At 45.6% G+C, this 25,259-nt stretch overlaps 1 protein-coding gene across 1 annotated transcript in view; it reads left to right on the top strand.

Annotated features, from left to right (window-relative positions):
- Positions 1-25,259, top strand: part of MSH4 (mutS homolog 4) — a 1,782,190-nt gene that overhangs the window by 396,160 nt on the left and 1,360,771 nt on the right. Inside the window, exon 7 of the mRNA XM_085599942.1 lies at positions 13,613-13,786. Coding sequence (XP_085456068.1) covers positions 13,613-13,786 — 174 coding nt within the window. The remainder of the gene's footprint in view (positions 1-13,612; positions 13,787-25,259) is intronic.

The following is a 25,259-nucleotide window of genomic DNA, read 5'->3' as shown; positions in this document are numbered from 1 at the left end:
CTGCGGTGCAGTATGACAGTTTTACGCACACCACTTTCAAATGTCACCAGCCGCCACTGTTCACCATGTTTAAAGGAGAGAACACGCACACTTTAGCACTGGTTAGCAATGTTAAAGCGCACATAGTTAAAAGGCAACAAAAACGAGATCAGCAAAAAATTGATGATCCAGTTTGGGGAAAGACCACCCTAAGGCTGACAGGTCTAAGACCTACAGTATCTTATTCTACTCCTTGTTGCACAACCTGGTTGTGAACATTCTTTTTTTAATGTCCATTTATAACATTTTGCTACTCAGGGATAGCTATACAGGATTGTTATTCCAAGAGACCTTATCTTTTGTAATGGTTTGTCTGTTTAGACAAAGTCACCACCTGTATTTTGCATTTTTATGATTGTTGTCCACAGTGTGTCTCTGTGTTTGCTTGTTGTATCTCTGTGCCTGAGGTTAAGACAGAAACTCCTACTTCATGCCTGGCCTCTACAAAATGGCATTTTGTTTGGTACTCCTTTAAGTGCTCTGAGTTACCTCCTTTTCTGCCTCCGTGACTTGCTATGATTGCTTAAAATGCTTTTGTCCAACCATTTAGGTCTTAACGTGTTCATAGCGGTTTCTTTATGGTGATATCTGGAGTCTGTAATTCTTATAGAACGTTGAGATCATGGGACTGTTGTGATTTCTTTTGGGAAGATGCTGTTATTATCTGCCTTTCTTTGCACTGTTGTCTCAACCTCCATGTCCGCATCCTTAAGGAGTGATGTATGCTTGCACACCTCTCTGAACATACTGCCAACCTTACACTGTTTATGTTTATGTTTATATGTTTCTAAAGCGCACGAATGCCGAGGCGTCTTGGCGCTGAGGGTGTAATAGCAGGGGACACAGAAAAAGATCACTCATATGGTTGCAAAAAGCCGAGTTTTTAAACTTTTCCTGAATACCTGAAGGTCAGGTTGCAATCTCATGGTCTGAGGCAGGTTGTTCCACAGCCTGGCCGCACAGTATGTGATCGTCCGACCGCCCCAGCCTTCTCTTCTGATCTTTGGGACTCTGACAAGGCCTTGAGTGGCTGATCTTAAGGGGCGTGAAGGAACATAGGATACAAAGAAACTTTTCAGGTCCTCTGTAGCACGGCCGTAAATTGCCTTATGCACATATGTAAGCGCCTTAAATTCTATACGCTGTTTTATGGGCAGCCAATGGAGAGATCGTATCCCCGCTGAGGAGGGCTGTCCTCTACGTAAACCCAGCAGAAGCCTAGCTGCTGCGTTCTGTAGTGACTGTAGTTTCAACAGTTGATATTTATCGATCCCCAGAAACAAGGCGTTGGAATAATCCAGCTTAGAAAGAAAGAGAGCCAATATCACTGTTTTTTGTAGTTCTAATGGAATGAAAGGAAACATTTTCCTCAATGTCTTCAAGAGGAAAAAACACGAGGACACAAGACTGTTAACTTGGGCCCCCAGATTGAGTTTATTGTCAAAGAGGACGCCCAAGTTTCTGACCTTCTCTACTGGGGTCGGACATTCTCCCGCCTCTGATGGCCACCACGATTTGTTCCACAGGGGCAAGCCTGGCCCAAACTCCATCACTTCTGTTTTATCTGTACTTATCTTTAAATAATTCTGACCCATCCAGGACATGATCTCTGTAAGGCAGGAATGGAATCTGCCCGCTATGGTTCCGAGCTGATTGTTGGTAGATAGAACAAGTTGGGAATCGTCAGCATACGAGACCAAAACGAAGCCATGTTTCCTGACGAGGTCAGCTAAAGGTGTCACGTACAAATTAAACAGGGTAGGTGATAGGGCTGACCCCTGAGGGACTCCGCAAGGAAGGAGAAAGCTATCAGATTTCATACCATCCCAAAACAGCCTCTGCTCCCTATTTCCAAGAAAGGAGATCAGAAGAGACAGGGCTGTTCCTTCTATCCCAGACTTGGTTTTTTTAAGAGGGGGTAACAGCTGCCCGTTTCCAGATAGCGGGATACTGTCCAGATTTTATGATTTGTTTTAGCATAGGTGTAAGATATTCACAGGTCGGACCTGCTGCTCGATGCATAAAGGAAGGTGGACAAGGATTGGTCAGGGCTCCTGATTTCAGAGAAAGCAGGATGTTATTAACCACCTCTTTACTCATCGGCTGAAAGCTAGTCAGCCTACTAGAAAGATGTGTGGGGGGCACCAAGGTATCCAGAGGTTTTATGATATTTGAAAAATTGTTATAGATTCCTTTGACCTTCTCATGGAAGTGTTCCGCAAGGGCATTGCAGAAACTTTGATCTGGCTTAAAAATACAGACTTGTTGGGGTTTAACCAACAAGTTAACTGTTTTAAACAGTTCTCTGGTGGAATTACCTGCATCCTTGATTTTAACTGTGAAAAAGTGTTTTTTGGCAGCCACTATTGCCTCCTTATATGCTTGAATGGAGTGATTATATAAGGTTTTCTTTAGATTATCATAGTCTGTCCTCCAGAGGCGTTCGCCTTTCTGCAGGTGATCTTTAAGCTTTTAAGTTCGGGGGTATACCAAGAAGATGATGTCTTCCCTCTCTTTATTTTGACTATCTTTACTGGTGCAGCCTTATCTGCTGCTGCCAGAAGCCAGTCGTTAAAATGTTGTACTGCAGTGTTATTATCACGGTTTAACACAATAGGGCCTGAACCCAGGGCTGACTCAAAAGCTCCCTCCTTAACTTTGTCCCAACGTCTAATAGGGACTTTGGTTAGTCTTGCTTGTGCTGTGGACTGCATCTCGTAAATTTTAAGTTTGAAATAGATAGCCTTGTGGTCAGTCCAGGGCAGGTCCAGTAAGTTGGAGAGAGTAATGTCTAAATCATTAGTAAAGATCCCATCCAACACTGACATATATTTTATTTAGAATTAGGCCTTGGGGAATTGAAATAGGATAAGAGAGAAACAGATGTACTGGATATCATCCCTCGTACAGCAGGGCACTCCCTTCACCTGGAGGAGCATTGAAATCTTAAATACATCTCTGTTTCCAACTCTCTAAAGTTATCTTCCTAGAACTTCTATGTTATATGAACACGCTTGTGTGATTCAAATTATGTGTAAAGTGACACGTTCATAAACTTAATGCTATCTAAGTGTCAAAAGAAAAGTTATCAAAGCATCTCTTTTTGTCCTTATGTGAGCATAACAAGATGCATAATATATGAGTTCATAATCCTCTAAGGATGATTCCTGAAATAATATTTGGAAATGAAGTCTAAATCCATATACTACTTCTCTGTATTTAATTCATTTCAATCTTGTGTTGACTTAAAGGATATCAACTATCTGCAAAGTTTCCCAAAACTCTGTCAACAAGGTACCTGCTGCAGCAACTCTGTCATTGTTTGCCTCACAAAGACACACTTGAGTTTATACTCTGACTTCAAAATGACTGTCACTGCTTGCAACTCTTGTAAGCCTCATGCAACATTTGACCCCTTGGTAGCTAAGCCTTTTCCTCATAGAATGCTTAGAACTTTTTGGGCTATTTGGGGTAGTTTGTTCTTAGGCATCCATAACTTTTTTCTACATAAAGTATCCATGCCAAATTTACATCCTTTTTTTCCAAAGTCCTGGGCATTCTAAAAGTAAACAGAATTTGTAGGTTCCCCTGGAGGGAACAGAGAAAATCAACAAAATCTAGCAAACATTGGAGTTTTTTGAGGAAAAATAGAAAAAGGTTCTCTACAAAAAAGTGTTCCCCCCCCTAAAAATGGCATCAACAAACGGGGTGTTGGGCTAAAGTCTCAATTTTCCCGGCTTTCATGAGCACGCAGAGCTGATTCAATAAACCTCATTTTTTCCCAAGTTTTGTCATTTTTCAAAGAGGTAATTAATTTTTCCAAATTTTTGTGCTTTCACCTTACTTCCTGTTTGTGGTGGAAACCGCTGTGGAACCCATTGGTGATCCCAGAAAGCAATAGATTTCTGAACAGTAGATACTATTTTACAGCTTGGGGTCATTTATGTAGATCCATAAAGGATTCCCAAAGAAACTAACTGTTGAAATGAAGAAATATTAAAATTCAGTAGGAAAAAATGTTCATTTGCGATAATGTTTTCATTTGTACCTTCTTGTCACAATGGCTGATTTACAAAAACAATATACTTTTACATCTGCTAGACTCTTCTGTTTTCAGTGATATATAGGATTTGTGGGTTTTCCAAGGATCCGAGGTACCCAGAGCCAATAACTGAGCTGCACCTTACAATGCTTTATCATTTTGTACCATGTAGAACAATTCATATGGTAAAATAAGAAGAGTTAAAACTAGGTATCAAGGAAACCTATGTATTTCTGAAATGGGAACAAGTAATGGAGTTTAACAGCAGTGCCCAACAAATGCCCTCTAAATCACATGCTGGTCTGGGTATCCACAAATTCAGAGATGTACAAATGGCATCTCTGAATTTGTGGGTACCCAGACCAGCATGTGATTTAGAGGGCATTTGTCAAATTGTCTTCTTTCTTACACACTGGCTTACATTTGGACGGCACAAATGTAGAGAAATACAATTGGCAATAACATTTGTTCTACTATTCTGTGTACTACTAAGTCTCCCAATAAACGTGGTACAACACTCAAGTGGGTAAGCCTAGTGCCCACAATAAGAAATAGCAGGAAACACACCATGGACCCATCACATTTTTCCACTGAAAACTAACCCTTTGTTGCAATGTGGGTAACTGTAGATTTTGAACCCTAGATTAGCCGACACCTAGGGAAACCTAACACACTTACACATTTTTTAAAACTAAATACCCAATCCAGTGTGAGATGGCATGCGTGGCTCTCACCAGGTTTTCTTACCCAGGCACCCTTGCAAATCTCAAACTTTGACTAAAAACACATCATCCTCACATTTCTGTGATGGAATGTTTTGGAATTTGCAGGGAGCAACACATTTCCTATAAGCTACCTATTTTTCAAGTCTCCTGTTAAAAATGGTACCTCTCTTGTGTGCGTAGGGCTAGTGCCTGCGACAGGAAATGTGCCAAAATTCAACATGGAAACATCACATCCCTTTTTTCCATTGAAACCCCCTCCCCTTTTTTTATTGCAATGCTGGAAGCTATGGATTTTGAGCCTTAGCTCAGGAACCACCTAGGGAAACCAAGCAAAGCTGCACTTTTTTGAAAACTAGACAACCGGGGGAATCCAGGGTGGGGTGACTTGCTTGGCATTTCTCACCTAGAAGCCCTTGCAAACTTTGGTTAAAAAACAAATTTTCCTCACATTTCTGTGATGGGAAGTTCTGGAATCCGCACGCAGGAACACATGTCCTACCATTTCCTTAAGTCTCCCAATAAAAATGGTACTACAATTGTGTGGGTAGGGCTAGTGGACAGGACAGGAAAGGCCCCAAAACACAACATAGACACATCACATTTTCCCACTGAACACTGTCCTTTTTTCATAATGTGGCTAGCTGTGGGTTTTGGGTTGGAGCTCAACCAGCAACTACGGAAACTTAGCGATCCTGCACATTTTTGAAAATTAGACACCTGTCGGAATCCTACTTGAGGTGATTTGCTTGGCTCTCACCAGGTTTTTTACACCGAAATCCTTGCAAGCCTCAAACATTGACTTAAACACACATTTTCCTCACATTTCTGTAATAGAAAGTTATGGATTCTGTGGGAAGGCAGAAACTTCCTTCCACTTAGCATTACCTAAGGCTTCTGATAAGATTGGTACCACACTAGTCGCCATGACTGTAAAATGGATACATAACATTTTTCAACTGAAAACTGATCCTTTTTTTACAATGTGGCTATATATGGATTTTTGTCCCTAGTTCAGCTGAAACATATGGGAAATTCAACACACCTGCACATTTTTAAAAACTAGACATCCATGGGAATTCAGGTGGGGGGTGTCTTGCGTGGGTCTCACCACGTTTTCTTACCCAGAATCTTTTGCAAGCTTCAAACGGTGACAAAACAAACCATTTTCCTCACATTTCTGTGATGGAATTTTATGTTAACTGTGGGGAGCAACAGATTTCCTACCACCAACCATTCCCCAAAGTCTCCTGATAAAAAAGGTACCACTCTTGTGTGGGTAGGGCTAGTAGCTGCATAGGAAAGGCACCAAAATGCAACATGGATACATGAACAGGAAAGGCGCCAAAATGCAACATGGATACATCAAATTTTTGCAGAGTGGCTAGCAGTAGATTTTGTGCCCTAGCTCAGCTGACACCTATGGAAACCTAGCGAACCTACATATTTTTAAAAACTAGCCACCCTCCGGAGAAACCATGGTGGGGTGACTTGTGTGGCTCTCGCCAAGTTTTGTTTCACAGAAACCCTTACAAACCTTAAACTTTGACTAAAAAAACAAAATGTCCACACATTTCTGTGATGCGCAGTTCAGGAATCTGTAGGGAGTAACAAATTACCTATCAGCTACCATTACTCCAAGTTTCCCAATGAAAATGGTACCACATTTGTGCGAATAGTATGTAGCAGCAAACAGGAAAGATGCCAAAACGCAACATGGACACTTCACCTTTCCACTGAAAACTGACCTATTTTTTTTGTTGCAATGTGGCTTGTTATGGATTTTGGGCCCTAGCTTAACCGGCACACAGGGACACCTAGAAAGCCTGCACATTTTTGAGAACTAGACACCCAGGGGAATACATTCTGGAATGTCCCACATAGCTCTCACCAGGTTTTCTTACCTAGAAGCCCTTAAAAACTCATATTTTCCTCACATTTCTGTGATGCAAAGTACTGGATTCTGTTGGTAGCCACAAACTTCCTTCCATCTAGCAATTCCTCTATGCCTCCCGATAAGAAAGGTATCACATTTGTGTGGTTAGGGCTAGTGACAGTGACAGGAAAAGTGCCAAAATGCAACATGGGTATCATATTTGTTCACTGAAAAGTGACCTTTTGTTGCAATATGGTGAGCTGTGGACTTTTTGCACAAGCTTAACCGGCACTTTAGAAAACCCAGCAAGCCCGCACATTTTTCAAAGTTAGACACCCAGAGGAATCCAGGGTGGGGAGACGTGTGAGGCTCTCACCAGGTTTTCTTACCGAGAATTCCTTGCAAACCTTAAACGTTGACTAAATAACACTTTTTCCTGAAATTTCTGTGATGGTATGTCCTGGAATCTGCGGGGAGCAACTTATTTCCTACCATCTACCCTTCCCCCACGTCTCCCAGAAAAAATAGTACCTCACTTATGTAGCTGGGCCTTGTGCTCAAGACAGGAGGACTCCAATTGCCCTTAGTTTGATCAGTTTCTGTCCCGGCCACTAGGCCAAGCCTCACAGGTTGTGCAGTATTTTTATTGGGACAAGTGGAGGATCGCTGGCTGGCAGGAATTTTGTAGATTCCTTCTGATTCTGGAAGAATGCATCACAGAAATGCTCATAAAAAATGCAATTTTAGGCAAATTCTGAGATCTGCCGGGCATTCAGGCTAAAGAAACTTTATGGGATCTTCAAGAGGCACACCACCCTCAACTCCCCTCGGTGTCGAGTTTTCTGAAATGCCTGGATTTGGTAGGTTTCCCTGGGTGGCAGCTGAGCCCAGGCCCAAAAACTACAGCTTCTCCTTTTTTGATGTTGCCTCATTGCATTTTGGACCCTGCCCTTTTGCGGGTGCTAGGCCCACTCACACAGGTAAAGTACCATTTTTATCGGGAGACGTGGGAACTCTTGGTGGCAGGACGTTTGTAACTCCCCGCAATTCCAGTACTTTGAGTCACAGAAATAGTTGTGGGTTCCACACAAGACGCACCACCGGGGAGTGCACCTGGTGTCTAGTTTATGAAAGTATCTGGGGTTGGTAGATTGTACACACACATACTGGTTGGGTTTGGCACGAGGGCGAGTGAAAAATTCAAAATGTTAATTTAAATAACTCAAGATTTCGCAAAAATTAAAACGTAGAAATAACTGTTAATAAGAAAATTATACTTTCTAATACTGAACCAGTGACTTAGAGCTCATGAGCTGTAAACCACGACAAGACACCAACCGCTTTACAGGCAGTTCCCACACCTTTCATGCATCACACATACAAAACCATTCAAACTGCCAGCCACGGGCCAGCACATTACAACACTTACATCTACAAACAGAGCCATTCAAGAGCCCATCACTTTCATACCCCCTCAGGACTAGCACAGTAATCTCATTATCTGCAGCTGGTGGAGTGTGTAGACAGGTGTTTGGCTGCCAGTATATGTGTAGTGACCTGCAACAAATCACTCTACACACATAGCGCCAGCAAGACACCAGCCACAGACAGCGCTAGCCAGACGCGCGTTCATACACAGCAACCATAACGCCTCACAGCCGGCGGAATGTATGGTCTGATGTTTCATGATGATGTGTGTGTGTAGTGACTTGTTGCTGGTCACTACACACACACACACTGGCAGCCAAATGCCAGTCCACACACCACCAACCAAAAGCTACTCAGGCATCACCATGAAGCACCACACCACTTTAATTTGTAAAACACTCCCACAATGAACAGATTGCACACACAAAACACAGACAGGAAAAAAGTAAAAACATCTAACTAGAAAGAACAAATTTTTTTTTATATAGATATAACCAACCTATTGGTAGAATATGATATACCTACTATAACTGCAAACATAACAGTTGTAACTAAGCACATCAAACTACTGCCGATCAGGTGCGCTATTATAGATAGGATGCGCCACAGCCCACCTTTAAGCTTGTGCGCTGGCTACAAACAGGAAAAGTGCAGGCTATCATGTAGAATGCGCTGGCCTCAGGGCAGCCGCAAACTCGTGCTGCGCAGTGCATTCAAGAGAATTAAAAGCTGCTCTGTGTTTCTCTGTGCAGGTGGCAATCTGCCTGCACTTTAAAAAGGGATTTGAGAACCCCTTGCAGCGGGTGCAGTGAGTGACTGCACCCACTTGCAAGAGGATGCTTTTCCCCCCTCCAGAGGGCTGCCATCCTGGGGCGCACTAGCAGGTTGTTTGACTCTGCACCCTCGTCTATAATACAGTGCGGGCGCAGAGGCAAAGGTATTCCCTCAATTGCATGGGGGCCACACCCTCATGCAAATGAGGAAATTCCTTCTTGAGAAAGCGCTAGGACTATATATGCGCCAGCGCTTTCTGTATTACAGAATGGGCCGCAGACGTCTGCTGCCCCGTTTGTTATACCAGCGTGCCCTGGGAGCGGGCAAAGTGGGCGCACTTGCCATTTGAGCTCCTGAGGCATGTTCTGTAATACGGCCCCCGGTACCTAAACAGAAAATATGTAGCAATACAGACCACAGTCAGTTACCTTTTACTGTCAAGGTTGCTCCCAATACTTGGGTTGTGTATGGTACAATTTAAAACTTATGGGCACTCATAGGCTAGGGTTAGAAGGACACTTGGGCAGTACATACAACTCTCCTTTTGTACTCCATTTCAGACACAGGGCCTGATTTAGATCTTGGCGGACGTCTTACTCATCACAACGGTGATGTAAATCCCATCCGCTGAAATATAGATTTCATTGGATATAATGGGATTTATATTTCGGTGGATGGGATATTCATCACAGTTGTGAATGAGTAACCCATCCGCCAAGATCTAAACCAGGCCCACCATCTCTACATCTCCACCAAGGGAAGTCTTTTTTGGGTTTTGGTGAAACTTAGTCAGCAAAGTGGCAATCTTTCAATGTAGCTACATCTTCCACAACTCTGACTCTAGGAACACGTGCCTGATCAACAGTGAAAAGGCTGCCTATTACAGATTGCTGGAACTGTACAAACGTCATCTTGGATTCTGGCTTTCATTAAAAAATGTAATGAACCTGTGATGAATTTGAGTTGAACTTTATTTTTATAGCACTTTGTTTTACCTTTCACAAAGACTTTTTATTGTTTCCTTCTTTACACTAAAGCACCTCTTTGCCACATTGTAATATCTTATTCTGCAGGACATTTAAGCAGCACACCTTTACCGGGGATGGAAGGTGGGGAGGTTTGAGTTACAGAGCAACGTCATTGTTGAAGGACATGCTCTAGTTCTCTTGGGCTTTAAAGTAAGGAGGAGTCTTCTTCCCTCCTATATCTACATGCCTTCAGCGCGGACGGGCCTAAGGCAAGTCCATATGGGCAGTCCGCGACCATCAAACAAGACAACACTAAGACAACACTAAAAAACACTGTGTCAAATTAGAACTCAACAGACTCACCTGTATCAAACAGTAAATATAACTATTGACATATGATGATCTGGAAAAAACTATCAATACAATCCACCCAATTAACTTGATACTCTAAAAAGATACCCCTCACTTGCCACAGAAAGCTAGACAGGATCATCTCACCTATTTGGCACAGACCCAGCAAGCACCAATGATATCCAACTAGAAAGGAAAAACAAACAAAAGAATTACACAGAAACAACACTATACAGATTTTTCTCAAATCCAAACGTGAATTTAAGAAAAAAAAAATCATGAGCTAAATATGCTACTATTGTTACGTCCATTAAAAAAGCATTCAAGCAGGGCAATGATACTCATTTGAAGTAAATATTACAAAAATGTTTCCTTACCATACACATGCGACTACACAATCTGCAGATCTACCAGTGCTGAAACCGCAAGCAGTAGTTCCCACTAAGGAAATCAAAAGCTTTGCACTACAATAAAAAGGAAAAATAAAGTATTAAGATCATTGAATGGAAATGATGAGGAGAAATGAAACAGTTAACATTATAAAACCCTCCCCCTGCGGTGAAATCGGCTTCACAAATGCCCACTCGGTCCCCAAGGGGAGCACAAAGCAAAGGCAAGAAAGTGGTACCCCCGGAGGGGGGGTGACCCTTACCTGAGCCAAACACCCGTTCACACACACCACCATCAGCCGCGGTCGGTAGTAGGAGTAACTGCAGGGCGGTGACGTGGGGCGGGGGAGGGGCAGGGTGGGGGGTAGTAAACTATGGATTACGGAGGTTTACAGGTAAGTTAACATATAAATTAATAAAACGAATTTCGTTGCGTGCACTGCATCCCCAAATGCGAAGCAGTGCACGCAACGAAATTCGTTTTATTAATTTATATGTTAACTTACCTGTAAACCTCCGTAATCCATAGTTTACTACCCCCCACCCTGCCCCTCCCCCTCCCCACGTCACCGCCCTGCAGTTACTCCTACTACCGACTGCGGCTGACCACCATCCAAATTCCAGCCTCACACATGCCATCCAAACTCCAGTACACACACACTGCCAGCCAAACTCCAGTTCACATATACACAGAAACGTTTTCCCTGGTGTCAAGTGGTTTTCTGCCACCCCTCTCCTCCGTAGGCATATTGGTCTAAGAAAAGTCTGATCTTCCGCAGAGAGAGTAGAAAACAAAGCACGTGTTTGTACATTACTGAGGAGTGACCTTACTCCCCAGTAAACATATACAATAAAATCCCTGAAGTCTATTGGTTTTCCACCCCCGCAGGGACAGATGGGCAAAGGATATTACGGATATGCCCCAGGGGGGCAGAAAACAGCCAAACTGTGGCCAAAAATGAGGAGCGACCCTTGTTCAAGGGGCCTCTCTATAACCAACAGCAATGTTACACTCCTTAGTGTCTAGTGGTTTTCCACCCCCTCGGAGGTAGATCGGCCTACAAAATGCCTGATGTGCCCCCTGAGGCAGGAAACGGCCAAAACATGCTGAAGCAACCCTTGCACAAGGGGTCGCCCCCAGCATACTTCCTGGGGCAGCTTGGACTAAAAATAAAAATAATACCCCAGCCAGATCCTGTGGTATTATATTTGGGAAGCAACCCTTGCCCAAGGGGCCACTCTCTGACGTAACTATATAAATATCTGGTGTCTAGTGGTTTTCTGCACCCCAGGGGGGCAGATTTGCCTAAACAAATGGGCGATCTTCTATCGGGGTAGCAGAAAACGGTCAAAACCTGTGCCAAATTTCAAGAAGCGGCCCATGTCCAAGGGCCGCTTGTTGCAACAACAAAAACATCCCTGGTGTCTAGCAGGTGCTTTCCTGCTGCATGATCACAGTCCCACACACAATCCTGCAGAAAAAATGCACTGCAGAGAGACACTGGGGGAGAGGAAAAACTCTCCTAGCGTGTCCCCGGCATATTTTGATTACATTGGTGCGCGGTGTGTGTGCTGACATCATCAGATTGCCGGTGGAGGGGTCATGGGGGGTAGCGGAAGCTGTTCTGCTGCCATCCCTGGTGGGGGCATGAGGTGTGGGAGGACATGCGGGAGAAGCGTCAGTGCTTTCCCCACTAGGACATGATGGGAACTTCCTCAGCACCCGAGCGCATGTCCTTAGAACCCAAGGAGGTAATTTCTTGAACTGAACTCATGTATCTCGCATAATAAGAAGATGCAAAGCTTTTCTCAAAGCAGCCACAACACTGTGTGCACGCCTGCCAACCTGTTCTGATTCTAAATGCGCACATCATTAAACAGTCTGAAGAATCTTGCTCCCGCACTTGTGGAGCACAAAGAGAAAATTGTGGGCCACAGACCATGACACTCCAAAACCCCTTTTCAGGCCGGTCTTTTTCTGGAACCTCTCCCCCAAAAATGTATATATTAAATGCGATGTATTTTAGCTACAGAGTGTCATAGCCTTTACAATGCTTTTAAATTTTCCATTGGGGGCTCTTTCCTAATGTTTCATCCAACTATTATTCTACCTATCAGGAGCACTGTTTTGAGTCAGATGTTGGAGAATGAACTCTGTTCAACCTCAAGACAACGGGAATACCCCAAGCAGGCATCCCACTGAAAGTTATGAACGGATTTTTGGAAGTTACAAGATGACGAAATCCCAGTCTACCAAGCCTCCTCAACATAATCAGTGCTGGTGCCTGTTAAAAGTTGCTCTATTCATCGAGGATCATTAAATGAACACTCCTTTGTACAGTAATCACTTGGTTTTATTCTTGGGGCTCATATAGTTGGGTAAACCAGGGCTCTCTGCTCCATGCGAAGCCTTAGCATTCACTAGTTCTCTCAGTCACTTAGCCCCTGGACCATGGTCATCAGAGCTTCCTTGTACAGCGCTTTTTAAAGTAATGTACCTGCACTGCACCCCATGGAGCCCTCTGCCCAGTGGTCATTTCCTTTGCAGTGCACAGATCCTCAACTGCGCAACACAACCTTCCTTTGTGTTACGCTGGTGTCCTCCATACCTTCCAGCTATTTCTTCTTATAATCAACAGTCACACAAAGGTTCACGTACATCATTTTTTGCTATTTTGAACGAGGTGCCACATGAAGTTTGTGACCCATTAAAGCATTTGAAAAAGCAGATTACTCATAGTCAGTTTTGTACTTGTTCCTGAATCTCAGTACAGCCATGTTGATGTTGTATGTGTTAAGTATGACGATAACCTGTAAATCCTTTAATCTATTGCCATGCTAATACCCCCTTTACTAATATTGTAAAAATCAAGAACAGTATGTTAGAAACAATTTTATGATTGTAATATATTGTTAGTTTACATACACACTTCTTCTAAAGCATTTTAAGGACCTGCTGTTAAATTTAATGTGTTTAATAATTACTGAAATTTGAAATGTACTTTATGATTTTGCATTTTCAGGTATTACTGCCTTGCTGCTGTGGCAGCCTTGCTTAAATATGTTGAGTTTATGCAAAATGCGGTTTATGCTCCAAAGTCGATCAAGATTTGTTTTCAGGGAAGTGAGCAAACAGCCATGATAGATTCAACATCAGCTCAAAACCTTGAGTTGTTAGTAAACAACAGAGATCCTAGGTGAGACGATGTTAAAATATGCTTTAAAAATTGCCTCTGCTATTGTGTATTTAACAAGCAAAGCTGAAAGGAAGGTTTGCGCTAAAAATTGATGCTCTATAGTGAACAACCGAAATGTAAACTTTGACATTAAGAGGGACATCATTGACATCATGTTTGGAAATGTAAACTTTGACATTAAGGGGGACATCATTGACATCATATTTAAAAAAGATTGACACTGTGACCTATCCAATTTGTCTTTCTTCATTCATCAGAGGCACATCAATCATTCAATCAATCAATACATTTGTAAAGAGCACTACTCTCCCGTGAGGGTCTCAAGGCGCTGGGGGGGGGGGGGGGGGGGGAGGGTGCTGCTACTGCTCGAATAGCCAGGTCTTGAGGAGCCTCCTGAAGGATAGTGGGTCCTGGGTCTGCCGTAGGAGGATGGGGAGGGTGTTCCAGGTCTTGGCAGCGAGGTGGGAGAATGATCTGCCACCAGTGGTCGCTCTTCAGATGCAGGAGACGGCGGCGAGGGCGAGGTCAGCGGAGCAGAGCTATCGGTTCGGGGTGTAGAAGGTGAGCCGTCTGTTCAGATATGCCGGTCCGGTGTTGTGGAGTGCCTTCTGTGCGTGGGCGAGGAGCTTGAAGGGGAGCCAGTTCAGGTCTCTCAGGTGTGGTGTGATGTGGTTGTGGCGTGGGATGTCAAGGATCAGGCGTGCAGAGGCATTCTGTATGCGTTGTAGTCATTTCAGGAGTTTGGCCGAGGCTCCTGCATAGAGGGCGTTTCCGTAGTCCAGCCTGCTGCTGATGAGGGCTTGGGTGACTGTTCTTCTTGTTTCTGTGGGAATCCACCTCTAGATCTTGCAGAGCATGCGGAGGACGTTGAATCAGGAGGACGAGACGGCGTTGACTTGCTTGGTCATGGAGAGTGTTGAGTCGAGGATAAAACCCAGGTTGCGTGCGTGGTCAGTGGCTGTCGGTGCTGCTCCAGGTACAGACGGCCACCAGGAGTCGTCCCAGGCTGAGGGGGTGGAGCCGAGGATGAGGACCTCTGTCTTGTCCGAATTTAGCTTCAGACGGCTGTTCTTCATCCACTCAGTGACGGCTTTCATTCCCTCGTGGAGGTTGGTTTTGGCGGTGAGGGCGTCCTTGGTGAGGGAGAGGATCAGCTGGGTGTCGTCAGCGTAGGAGATGATGTTGAGGTCGTGCCGTCGGGCGAAGTGGGCGAGCGGTGCCATGTAGATGTTGAACAATGTCGTGCTGAGGGATGATTCTTGGGGTAGACCGCAGGTGATCTCAGAGGCTTCAGAGCAGAAAGGGGGGAGGTGGACGCTCTGGGTTCTGCCGGAGAGGAAGGAGGTGGTCCATTCCAGAGCCTTGTCTCGGATCCCTGCGTTGTGGAGGCGTGTGCGTAGGGTGCGGTGGCAGACAGTGTTGAATGCGGCTGATTGGTCCAGGAGGAGGAGGGCCGCGGTTTCGCCGTTGTCCAGCAGGGCCCTGATGTCATCGGTGGCTGCGGTGAGGGCAGTCTCGATACTGTGGTTGCTGCGGAACCTGGACTGGGACGGGTCCAGGATGTTGTTCCCCTTGAGGTAGCGGGTCAGCTGTCTGTGGACGGTCTTCTCGATGACCTTCGCCGGGAACGGGAGCAGGGAGATGGGCCGAAAGTTCTTGAGGTCCCTCGGATCCGCCTTGGGTTTCTTCAGTAAGGCGTTGATCTCGGCGTGCTTCCCGCTCTCCGGGAAGGTTGCGGTCTCGAAGGAGATGTTGATGGTCTTGTGGAGATGGGGTGCGATGGTGGCTCTAGTTTTGTTGAAGATGTGGTGTGGGCATGGATCTGATGGAGAGCCGGAGTGGATGGTGTTCATGATTTTGATGGTGTCGTCGTCATTTATGTTGGTCCAGGTGAGCATGGGATCGATGTGGGTGGTGGCCAAGGGGTCTGAGGTTTCGGTGGGTTTCAGGGCGGTCAGGTTGTTGAAGTTGTCGTGGATGTCTGCGATCTTGTGGTGGAAGAAGGTGGCAAGGGAGTCGCACAGGTCTTGCGATGGTGGGATGTCGGTGTTGGGGCTGGGGTTGGAGAGTTCCTTCACAATGTTGAAGAGCTCTTTGCTGTTGTGCGCGTTGTTGTGGAGTCGGTCCTTGAAGGAGGCCCTTTTGGCAGATCTGATGAGGTGATGGTGTCTTCGGAAGGCATTCTTGTGGGCTGCGTAGCTGTCTGGTGTCTGTTCACGGTGCCATTTCTTCTCTAGTGTACGGCAGGTTTGCTTGGAGGCCTGGAGGTCTGTGGTGAACCAGCTGGCTTTCTTGTTAGTATGTCTGTTGGAGGGTTTCTTGATCGGGGCGAGAGTGTTGGTGCAGTTGTCGATCGAACATCTGAGGTTGCGGGTGTCGGTGTCGGTGGGGTCGGCAGTTGGGCTTCGGGCGAGGTTGGTGTTTAGCTGGTCGTCGGTGATTTTGCTCCAGCTGCGGCGGGAGATCTGTTGAGTGCGGTGGTGCTTGGTGGGTTTCCGGAAGGTCAAGTGGATGCAGTGATAGTCGGTCCAGTGGAGTTCGGTGGTGTGGTTGAAGGTAACGTTGGGGCTTGTGGAGAAGATGGGATCAAGCGTGTGGCCGGCAGAGTGGGTGGGCATTGTGACGAGCTGTCTGAGTCCGAGGTTGACGAGGTTGTCAATCAGGGTGGTGGAGTTGGTGTTGTTGTTGTTCTCGAGGTGGAAGTTCAGGTCTCCGAGGAGGATGTAGTCTGTGGAGGCAAGGGCGTGCATGCTGACGAAGTCGGCGATGGAGTCGCTGAACTGAGGCTGGGATCCGGGGGGTCTGTAGACGAGAGTTCCTCTGAGGGTGGTGCTGGGATCGGTGTGGATCTGGAAGTGTAGGGGTTCGGCGGTGCTCAGGGTGTCGTCAGTGCTGGTTGAGACCCTGAGGCTGTTCTTGTAGATGATGGCGACTCCCCCTCCTACTCCGTTGGTACGTTCCCTGCGGGTGATCATGTAGCCGTCCGGGATGGCTATGGCGATGTCGGGTGCTGAAGAGGCGTTCATCCAGGTCTCTGTCAGGAAGGCGACATCCGGGAGGATGTGGCGAGCAGGTCCCAGAGTTCGACGGCGTGTTTGCATGGGAAGCGGGTGTTCAGTAGTATGCATCTGAGGTGGTTGCGTCCTGTCACGGTGGGCGGCTCAGAGGCTGGTGAAGCTGCAGCTCTGGCAGGAGAAGGGTCCTTTAGTGTGCTTTGGAGCAGCCAGGAAGCAGGTGTGCGGTCGTCCGGTGTTAAGTGCGTGGAGGGTGTTGGCGTTGTAGCAGCGTTGGGTGTCATGGCGTTCGCAGGGGCCAGGGGGGCTGGCGCTGGGTGCGGTCCAGGCGTGGACGGGCGCAGACAGGCTTGCCTTAGGCGCGCCAGCGGCGTTCCTGATGCGCGCGTCCACGCAGCGGCCGCCATATAAGGGGAGGTGGGAGGGAGGAATAGCTGGGCGGCGGGAGCGGGGTGGCGAATGGGCGAGCAGGGGGGGAGGGGCGCAGCGGCAGGAAAAGGCGAGGGGTAGAGGGATGGGGGGATACAGAAGGTAAAAAGGGCACAATAACAGAATAACAGTACAAACAAGCATTTGCAATGCAATAGGTCTCGCATTTACGTGAGTTTGAGCCTTTGGCATTGTAAATGACAATGCCTTTTATTTATATTTTGGTTTATAAAACATAAATAAAAGGCATTGTCATTTACAATGCCAATAGCTTAAACTCGCGTAAATGCGAGACCTATTGCATTGCAAATGCTTGTTAACAAATGAGTTTTATCTGACATTCTTTTAGTTTTATATAAAACGAAGAAATGCAACTTCCATGCTCACATTTGCTGCATGCAGTGAAAGATTAGTGGAAATTTATGACTGGAATACCAAACGGCAGATAGGCAAACACACACACCAATCATTCAGGAATCACATCAGCAGCACCATTATATTACCACAGCCCTTTTATAGCACTCATATATTTTCATAGGAATTAAATATATTTGTAGAATCCCAATAAATCACAGCTAGTGCGATTGTGATCTATGGGAAAGAAATGCCGGCTTTAAACCTTGGACTCGTGTCCCTGAAGAGAGGTAGCTGCGCGGCGATGGAAGGAAGTTTAATTGTATGATTAAGGTGGGCTGAGAGCCCCCGACTACCCACAGCTGCGAGCATTAACCCTCTGTCTGCATGGTACTCACCCACTCTCCAACCTGCTGACAAGCAAAACGAAACCTAAGAGCAATTGCTTAATGTGTAACCCACACTTTTATAAATATAAAAAAGCTGGTGCCGTGCTCCAACAAAGCATGGCGCCCGTGCATTAAAATAGTTATGTGCAGGCATTTAAAAAGCAAATACAGGAACGCGGGTGCCATGATCAAAAATAAAGCGCGTTGCCCATGTTCTAAATATGAAAGCGGGTGCAAATTATGCTTATATACAACACATAGAGTGCCAACAAAGCTGACGACTATGGAACTGGCGAGCAAGGTCGGTTTAACATTATGATCCTGGGCAAATCACTTAATCTCCCTCTTTAAAGAAGAAAAACAACGAATGTGAACTTGTGTAATGTAACTGGTGCTCATGTAAAGCACTGATACTTTCGGGTCATCTTGAATTAGCGCTATTAAAAAAATGCCAAAAAAGGAAAAATAGTACCTCAATCCCAGATCGAGAGGCGGGGTGACTGGTTAAAATGAATTAATCCGTACTTGGGGTGTTCACCGCACAAAGAAAAGTAAGTGAGGCCTAGCGTATTGGGGATTCCGCTAAAATGCACGTAACAGTGACGCCTATTGTGATCCTAAAACAGTGCGGACTACTTCAAGCACTTTTAGCTCGCAGAAGAGGCTGGTAGCGCTATGCACATGCTGCGTGCAGAAGAGGCTGGTAGCGCTATGTACATGCTGCGTCCAGAAGAGGCTGGTATCATTCAGGAATCACATCAGCGGCACCATTATATTACCACAGCCCTTTTGTAGCACTCATAGATTTTCATAGGAATTAAATATATTTGTAGAATCCCAATAAATCACAGCTAGTGCGATTGTGATCTATGGGAAAGAAATGCCGGCTTTAAACCTTGGACTCGTGTCCCTGAAGAGAGGTAGCTGTGCGGCGATGGAAGGAAGTTTAATTGTATGATTAAGGTGGGCTGAGAGCCCCCGACTACCCACAGCTGCGAGCATTAACCCTCTGTCTGCATGGTACTCACCCACTCCCCAACCTGCTGACAAGCAAAACGAAACCTAAGAGCAATTGCTTAATGTGTAACCCACACTTTTATAAATATAAAAAAGCGGGTGCCGTGCTCCAACAAAGCATGGCGCCCGTGCATTAAAATAGTTATGTGCAGGCATTTAAAAAGCAAATACAGGAACGCGGGTGCCATGATCAAAAATAAAGCGTGTTGCCCGTGTTTTAAATATGAAAGCGGGTGCAAATTATGCTTATATACAACACATAGAGTGCCAACAAAGCTGACGACTATGGAACTGGCGAGCAAGGTCGGTTTTACATTATGATCCTGGGCAAATCACTTATTCTCCTCTTTAAAGAAGAAAAACAACGAATGTGAACTTGTGTAATGTAACTGGTGCTCATGTAAAGCACTGATACTTTCGGGTCGGCTTGAATTAGCGCTATTAAAAAAATGCCAAAAAAGGAAAAATAGTACCTCAATCCCAGATCGAAAGGCGGGGTGACTGTAGAAACATAAGACATAAAAGCGCAGAGACACGGCAAAAGTGAAAGCAGGGGTGCGCGCTGCATTTGAAGTAGTTAAAGTGATCGGAGACGCGATCAAGGGAGCAGAAAGCAAACTGATTAGAAGGGAGGGGGTAGTGTGAAAACAGCGGGGAGAGAAGGGAGGGTGTAATAAAAAACAAAGGAGCCAAAGCTATAGAGAAGGGAGGGGGGAGTGGGAGCAGCTGTGCACGTGCATGTGATCGTGCACTCAAGGTTTAGGCCAGCCAAAACTGTGGGTAGCGCTTTGAAAATCCCACATATAAAATGTCTCTTCGAGCCTTTGGCTCAGCGAGACCTAAAAAAGGAATAAAGGCGAAATACAACAATAACAATGCAAGAGCAGACAGCACAATCACGGCAGGGCTAACAGGAAAGAAAAGGGCAAAATGAGCGCAAGAGTTTACAGCCTCGAACATTAAAAAAGCGGCAGCAGCGGGCTCAGGGGCAGCGACACACAGGTGGTGCTGTGCGGCGTGGGGAAGGACCTGCCTGAGAACAGGGTCAAGGGTCGCTCTCCTCACCGCGCAGCAGCTGCAATATAAGGGGAGATGGGAGGGAGGAGCAGCTGGGAGGCGGGAGCGGGGCGACGAATGGGTGAGCAGGGGGGCGGGGACGCAGCGGCGGGAAAAGGCGAGGGGTAGAGTGGGCGGGGGATACAGAAGGCAAAAAGGGCACAATAACAATAACAGTACAAAAAAAAGAGGAATAAAGGCGAAATACAACAATAACAATGCAAGACCAGACAGCACAATCACGGCAGGGCTAACAGGGAAAAAAGGGCAGAACGAGCGCAAGAGCTTACGGCTTCGAACCTTCAACAAGTGGCAGCAGCGGGCTCAGGGGCAGCAACACACAGATGGTGGTGTGTGGCGTGAGGAGCGACATGCCTGAGAACAGGGTCAAGGGTAGCATCTGTGCAATGTGCAATGTGTTGCGTTTCCGAAACATATCTAAATAGACTATTTCTCTGTGTGTTATACCAGACAGTTCTAACTGTGCCTCAACGTACAAATGTTATAAAGAAGCCAGATATGGTAATCCACAAATACTATGCACAACATAAGGGAAATAGACTCCATTAAGTAATAATGGAGTTTCTTCTTAAAAGTTAGATACGCTCCAATAGTAAGTGCTAGCTTTATGACGTGTTTTTAGCCACCACACGCCTCCTCAGAACCAAAGTGATTAAGAACCCAGCATATTGTTCTGTATCCCATCCCACTCTGTCCATTCACATTAAGGTCTCGTCTACAGATGTTTTTAGCCCTCTGTTGTTCAACAGTGGGCTTTGGGCCAGCTTACTGCTTTCCATGGGTTGACTTCTTTGTCTGACTCATTTGCTTACTTCTTATTCATCCTCTTCCCATCTTCTTTTGTGTTTTGCCTGCCCCTGGGCCATAGCTTCCTTACCATTCTTCCGACTGGATAATTGATATGTTTCCACAGTGCTTAATCTGAGAAATCGTGTTTTCTTTTTTGTTCAGCTCTCCATGAGGGTGCAGGTGTTTTCATGCTGTCCTGTGTGCTGCTTCTCCCTCGCATTCCCACCCTCTCTGTTCTCAATGTTGCTTTCTATTCTCTAAACTCTTCCCTTCCTCTGCTATCCTTCCAAATCCCGCTCAGCTTCTGTTAGACTTTTTAATTCTCCCACAACCCAGCTCCTTTGTTGATACTTTGTCACTCCCTGCTTCTAGTTGCTCCTTTCTAAATAATATGCATTCAAACAATTTATATATATTTTTAAATGTACTACTCCAAGATGAGCGTCCACCAATTTGCAAAGGGGAGCCTTGTGGCACATTTGTGCTTGTATGTTGTGACATATGCATGCGTTTGCATAATCACACGGGGCCGCTGTAGCATCATGACACATATGTGTACATGCAAGATTGACACATGTACTCCTATGCATCACACCGGGGATTTTTTCCAGTGCTATTTCGTTTTAGAAATAATCTTTTTTTTTCTTTTTGCTAATGCTATGCAACATTGACAAAAAGCATAGTCAAAGCAAAAAGGTGACACCTCTTATATGGCATCTGTCTTGCTTGTTGAGTTATGGCATCAAATGTATTTTTTGTGTCCTTCCACAGCTCTCAGCTTCACTGAGTACTAAGGTTTGCAGTTATTACCCTACCCCACTTCAGATGTTACCACTGGTTGTATGTCACAACATTGAGCACAAAAATATTGTCCTATAAAAATATCACCATCAAATCAGATTATGATTTTTCGTGTTGTCAGCACATGCAAAGAGAGAAAATTCAAATGAGCATTTGAACTTTCAGTGGCGAAATTTAAATCCTTTGGAAGGGAAGACTTCCTAATGACTGGGAAATCTTGTAATAGTACTGTAAAACGGTCTTAATCACTTTATTGGTGCAAAAGTAAATATCAGAAATACAATTTCTGTAGTCACTTTTATCATCCACCTGTATCTTGAGGGATGTGAATTACAAACCCGATTTTTCCAGACGAAGGAGTGGTACTACTTCTTACTGGCAGGTGTTACGGTTAATGTTCTTCACCAAATGCAGACCATTTACCACTTCCAGAGATAGATAATACTGGTAGAATGATGTTTGGACTTCCTTACATTGTCTGTACAGACCTGTGGGGGATTCAGGTGCCCATATTTAATCCCCCAGGCGGTAGGCAGCGATGTGGAATTTTGCCTTGATTCTTGGTTACAAGAGCTTGTCTGCATATCAACTTTATGTGAGATCTTTCTGATATCTGAAGGAGGTCAAAGAAAAAAGCCACTGTATTGGTCAATATGATCCTGTCAGAATCTCTCTGATACTGAAAGATCTGAGTTCAGTTGTAACTGTTGGGAATCTAACATTTGGGTCAGGAAGCTCAAATTTCTCTTCCCACATGTTAATTAGAGAGGCAGTTTCCTTGATCCCTGAAGCGTGGTACCTGGCTTTGAATTCCGGGCAGTTGCTGTTGTTAGCAACAAGATCTTGCTGAACCTCATCAGCTAGGACCAATTCATGTTTTTCCTTAAAATGCTGCTTAGCCTGTTTCCTCCTTGTTGTCTACACATAGGTAATAGGTTTACATTTATTTGTTTGTGTAGTTGCTCTGAGATAGTAGACTGCACTAATCAAAATGTTCTGAACTACTAATGGCAGATTACATGAGCTTCCAGGTGCAGGCTTTGTCCTTCCTTGTTTGATCATCTGGACAAGAAACCAGTTTATCATAATTCACGATTTTTATTAAAAAATGTGATCTGCAAAGAGATCAACAGTAAAATACCAACAAATAAAACTTGATACAATAATATAAATTTTACACATAATAAAATGTACACATTAGATAAAATAAGACACCTTTTAATACATGTTTAAAAAAAGTTTAAAAAATTTAAAAATCCAATTAGCCGGATTATATAGGAACTGAGTGGCTGCTCCAACTGATTTAATACCGTATGACAAAAACAGAGGCTTTAAAAAACAATATCTAGCAGGCTTTAAAACAGAGCGGTGTATCTTTTTTGGCAGGTGCAGTATTCGAGCTCCAATAGGTTGGTGGTGTACAGTGTCTCCTGAAATAATATCTCCTGATCGAAGCTGTCCATAGTGAGCTTCACCTCTTATCAACTGTGGACCAGATCCATGATGGAATAGGACACTCTTCTTAAGAATTTTCAACTGCTAGAATTAGACAACGGATGTGTCCAATAAGCTCTGGGACAGCAATCAGAAATCACTGGGTTTTCTGCAGATCATGCCAGCAGACTATGCCAGTTGTAGAGCCTGCACCTTGACCCCACTGAATGAAATTCATCAATGCGATTTTCAAGTTTTATTTAGATCGTCACTTAAGTATTTATCTTACAAAAGGTGGTGGGTGGGCTTGGAAGGGTTACTTTTATGTGTATATTGACAGTCAATTTGCAAATTAGTTGGAGTGCCAGACCCTGAGATGAAAAATACCTAATCCGACTGAGTTTTTTCCACTTGACCATTGTGGGATCAATGGTTTCTGACTGAAATCACCAACTTGGATGTTAGAAATGTGATTTCTGGTTGGCTAGGGCATGCGCCTAAGCCAGGCAGAAACTACCGCTCTAGTCAGGGCAAGGGAGTGCACCCTGAAGATAACCCCTGATCACCCTCTTGGTAGCTTGGCAGAGCAGTCAGGCTTATCCCAGAGGCAATGTGTAAAACGTTTGCGCAGCATACACCCAGCAGCGACACACTAGGTACACCACAAAAGAAACTCCACACAAGGTTATATCAAAAATATCCTTTGTATTACTCATAAGACACAGAATGTAATCACATATCTACACTGTTCCACCTGGCACCTGGTACGACTTTACAGGGATTATATACACTACAGGGCCAATCGGGCTGCTGTCATAGCATCACAACTCACAGTTAGTGAAGGCAATCAGTAACTACTGGCAATAGTGCACTTAGCCAAAACACCTTAGGCATAAATCCTAATCATCAGCATTTCATAGAAGAGCATGTTACACATATACCGCCCCAATGCACCATAGTAAACACAGGTCACAGTACCCCTCTCATAAGCACATCTCAATCGTAAACGTAACTGCTCATAGGGTGCGCACATTACCACAACGGCATCAGCACCTTATGCCTAGACTTTGCAGGAGGTCCAAATCACTTCCTTCCATGTCACTGTCCCCAAGTCTGTATTCCCAAGTGGGGGCCCCGTCCTGGGCTCGTCCCGCAATGCCACCTTAGAGCAAAATTGCCCCCTATATCTAGGAAGCGCAGGAGGCCCAAATCACCTCCCTCCGTCTGAAAACACATGTGGGAGACCTCTCCCGGGTCGGGGTAATCCTCGCACTGCTACCAACAGATAGCACAATGCCCCTGAGGGTGTCTCCCCGTGAAAGTGGTGCTTGCAGTGGCCTGACTCACCCTCACTCTGGCAAATCAGGCTCTAAAAGGCCATTGTGTGCCCTCTCAATGGCCAAGGTAACGGCACTGCGGACCGCGTCTCTCCTTCTGGGCCAACCCTGCCTTCCATCCTGCTTTGTCCCTGCCTGACTTCCGCCTGGGGTCTCTGGGAAAGCTCTTGGTGCGGCCGGCTGAGAACGGACCAAAGTCTCCATTGGCTCTGCCCTGTTCGGCCCTGCCCTCAACCAGGCTCAAGCGAGCATGGCTTCTGTTTTGCAGCTCTCTCCCTCCAGGAAGCCCCGCCCACAATCAGAAGTCCAACTTCTGGCGGCTGTGGGAGCACAGTGCGAAGTCTTCATTGGGTTCAAGCAGCAGGGGCCAACTCAGCAGAGCCCCCAGCTGCAGCCGTCAGCATAACCACAAAAGGGGAGAGCACTCCGTTCTCTCTGCTCTCCCCTGCACTTCCCGGTCATGATGGAGAGCGCTGTAGCGCCCACGCTACAGGGCCAGGAAAAGTAAAGCGTTCAGCCGGTCTCCACCAGGGAGACCCAAAACAAAGAGCTGGCAGCACTCCTCTCGTGCTGGGCTCCTTTGTGAGCGATGGGGCCCTTGGTTTAAGAGCACAGGCAGCAGGCCGGCACACATGGTCCCCGGGCACAGGGGCGGTCCCTCCTGCACCCAGCTTCTCAGGCAAAGTCCCAGTGGTGGTTCCCTGCCAGCGCAGTGTCTTCTGCCCCGAAGTAAGCACAGTCCAGTTCACCAAACATGGGGTCACAGCCCCAAAGTGTTTATACCATAGTGCCTTTGTTCTGCCCTGGCCCAGGGCACTGGACCCAGTCCAAA

Source organism: Triturus cristatus, chromosome 4_2 (assembly GCF_964204655.1).
Source record: "Triturus cristatus chromosome 4_2, aTriCri1.1, whole genome shotgun sequence".
NCBI lineage: Eukaryota > Metazoa > Chordata > Amphibia > Caudata > Salamandridae > Triturus > Triturus cristatus.
Note: the sequence above shows the minus strand (reverse complement) of the source record. Positions and strands in the feature narration are given on the sequence as shown.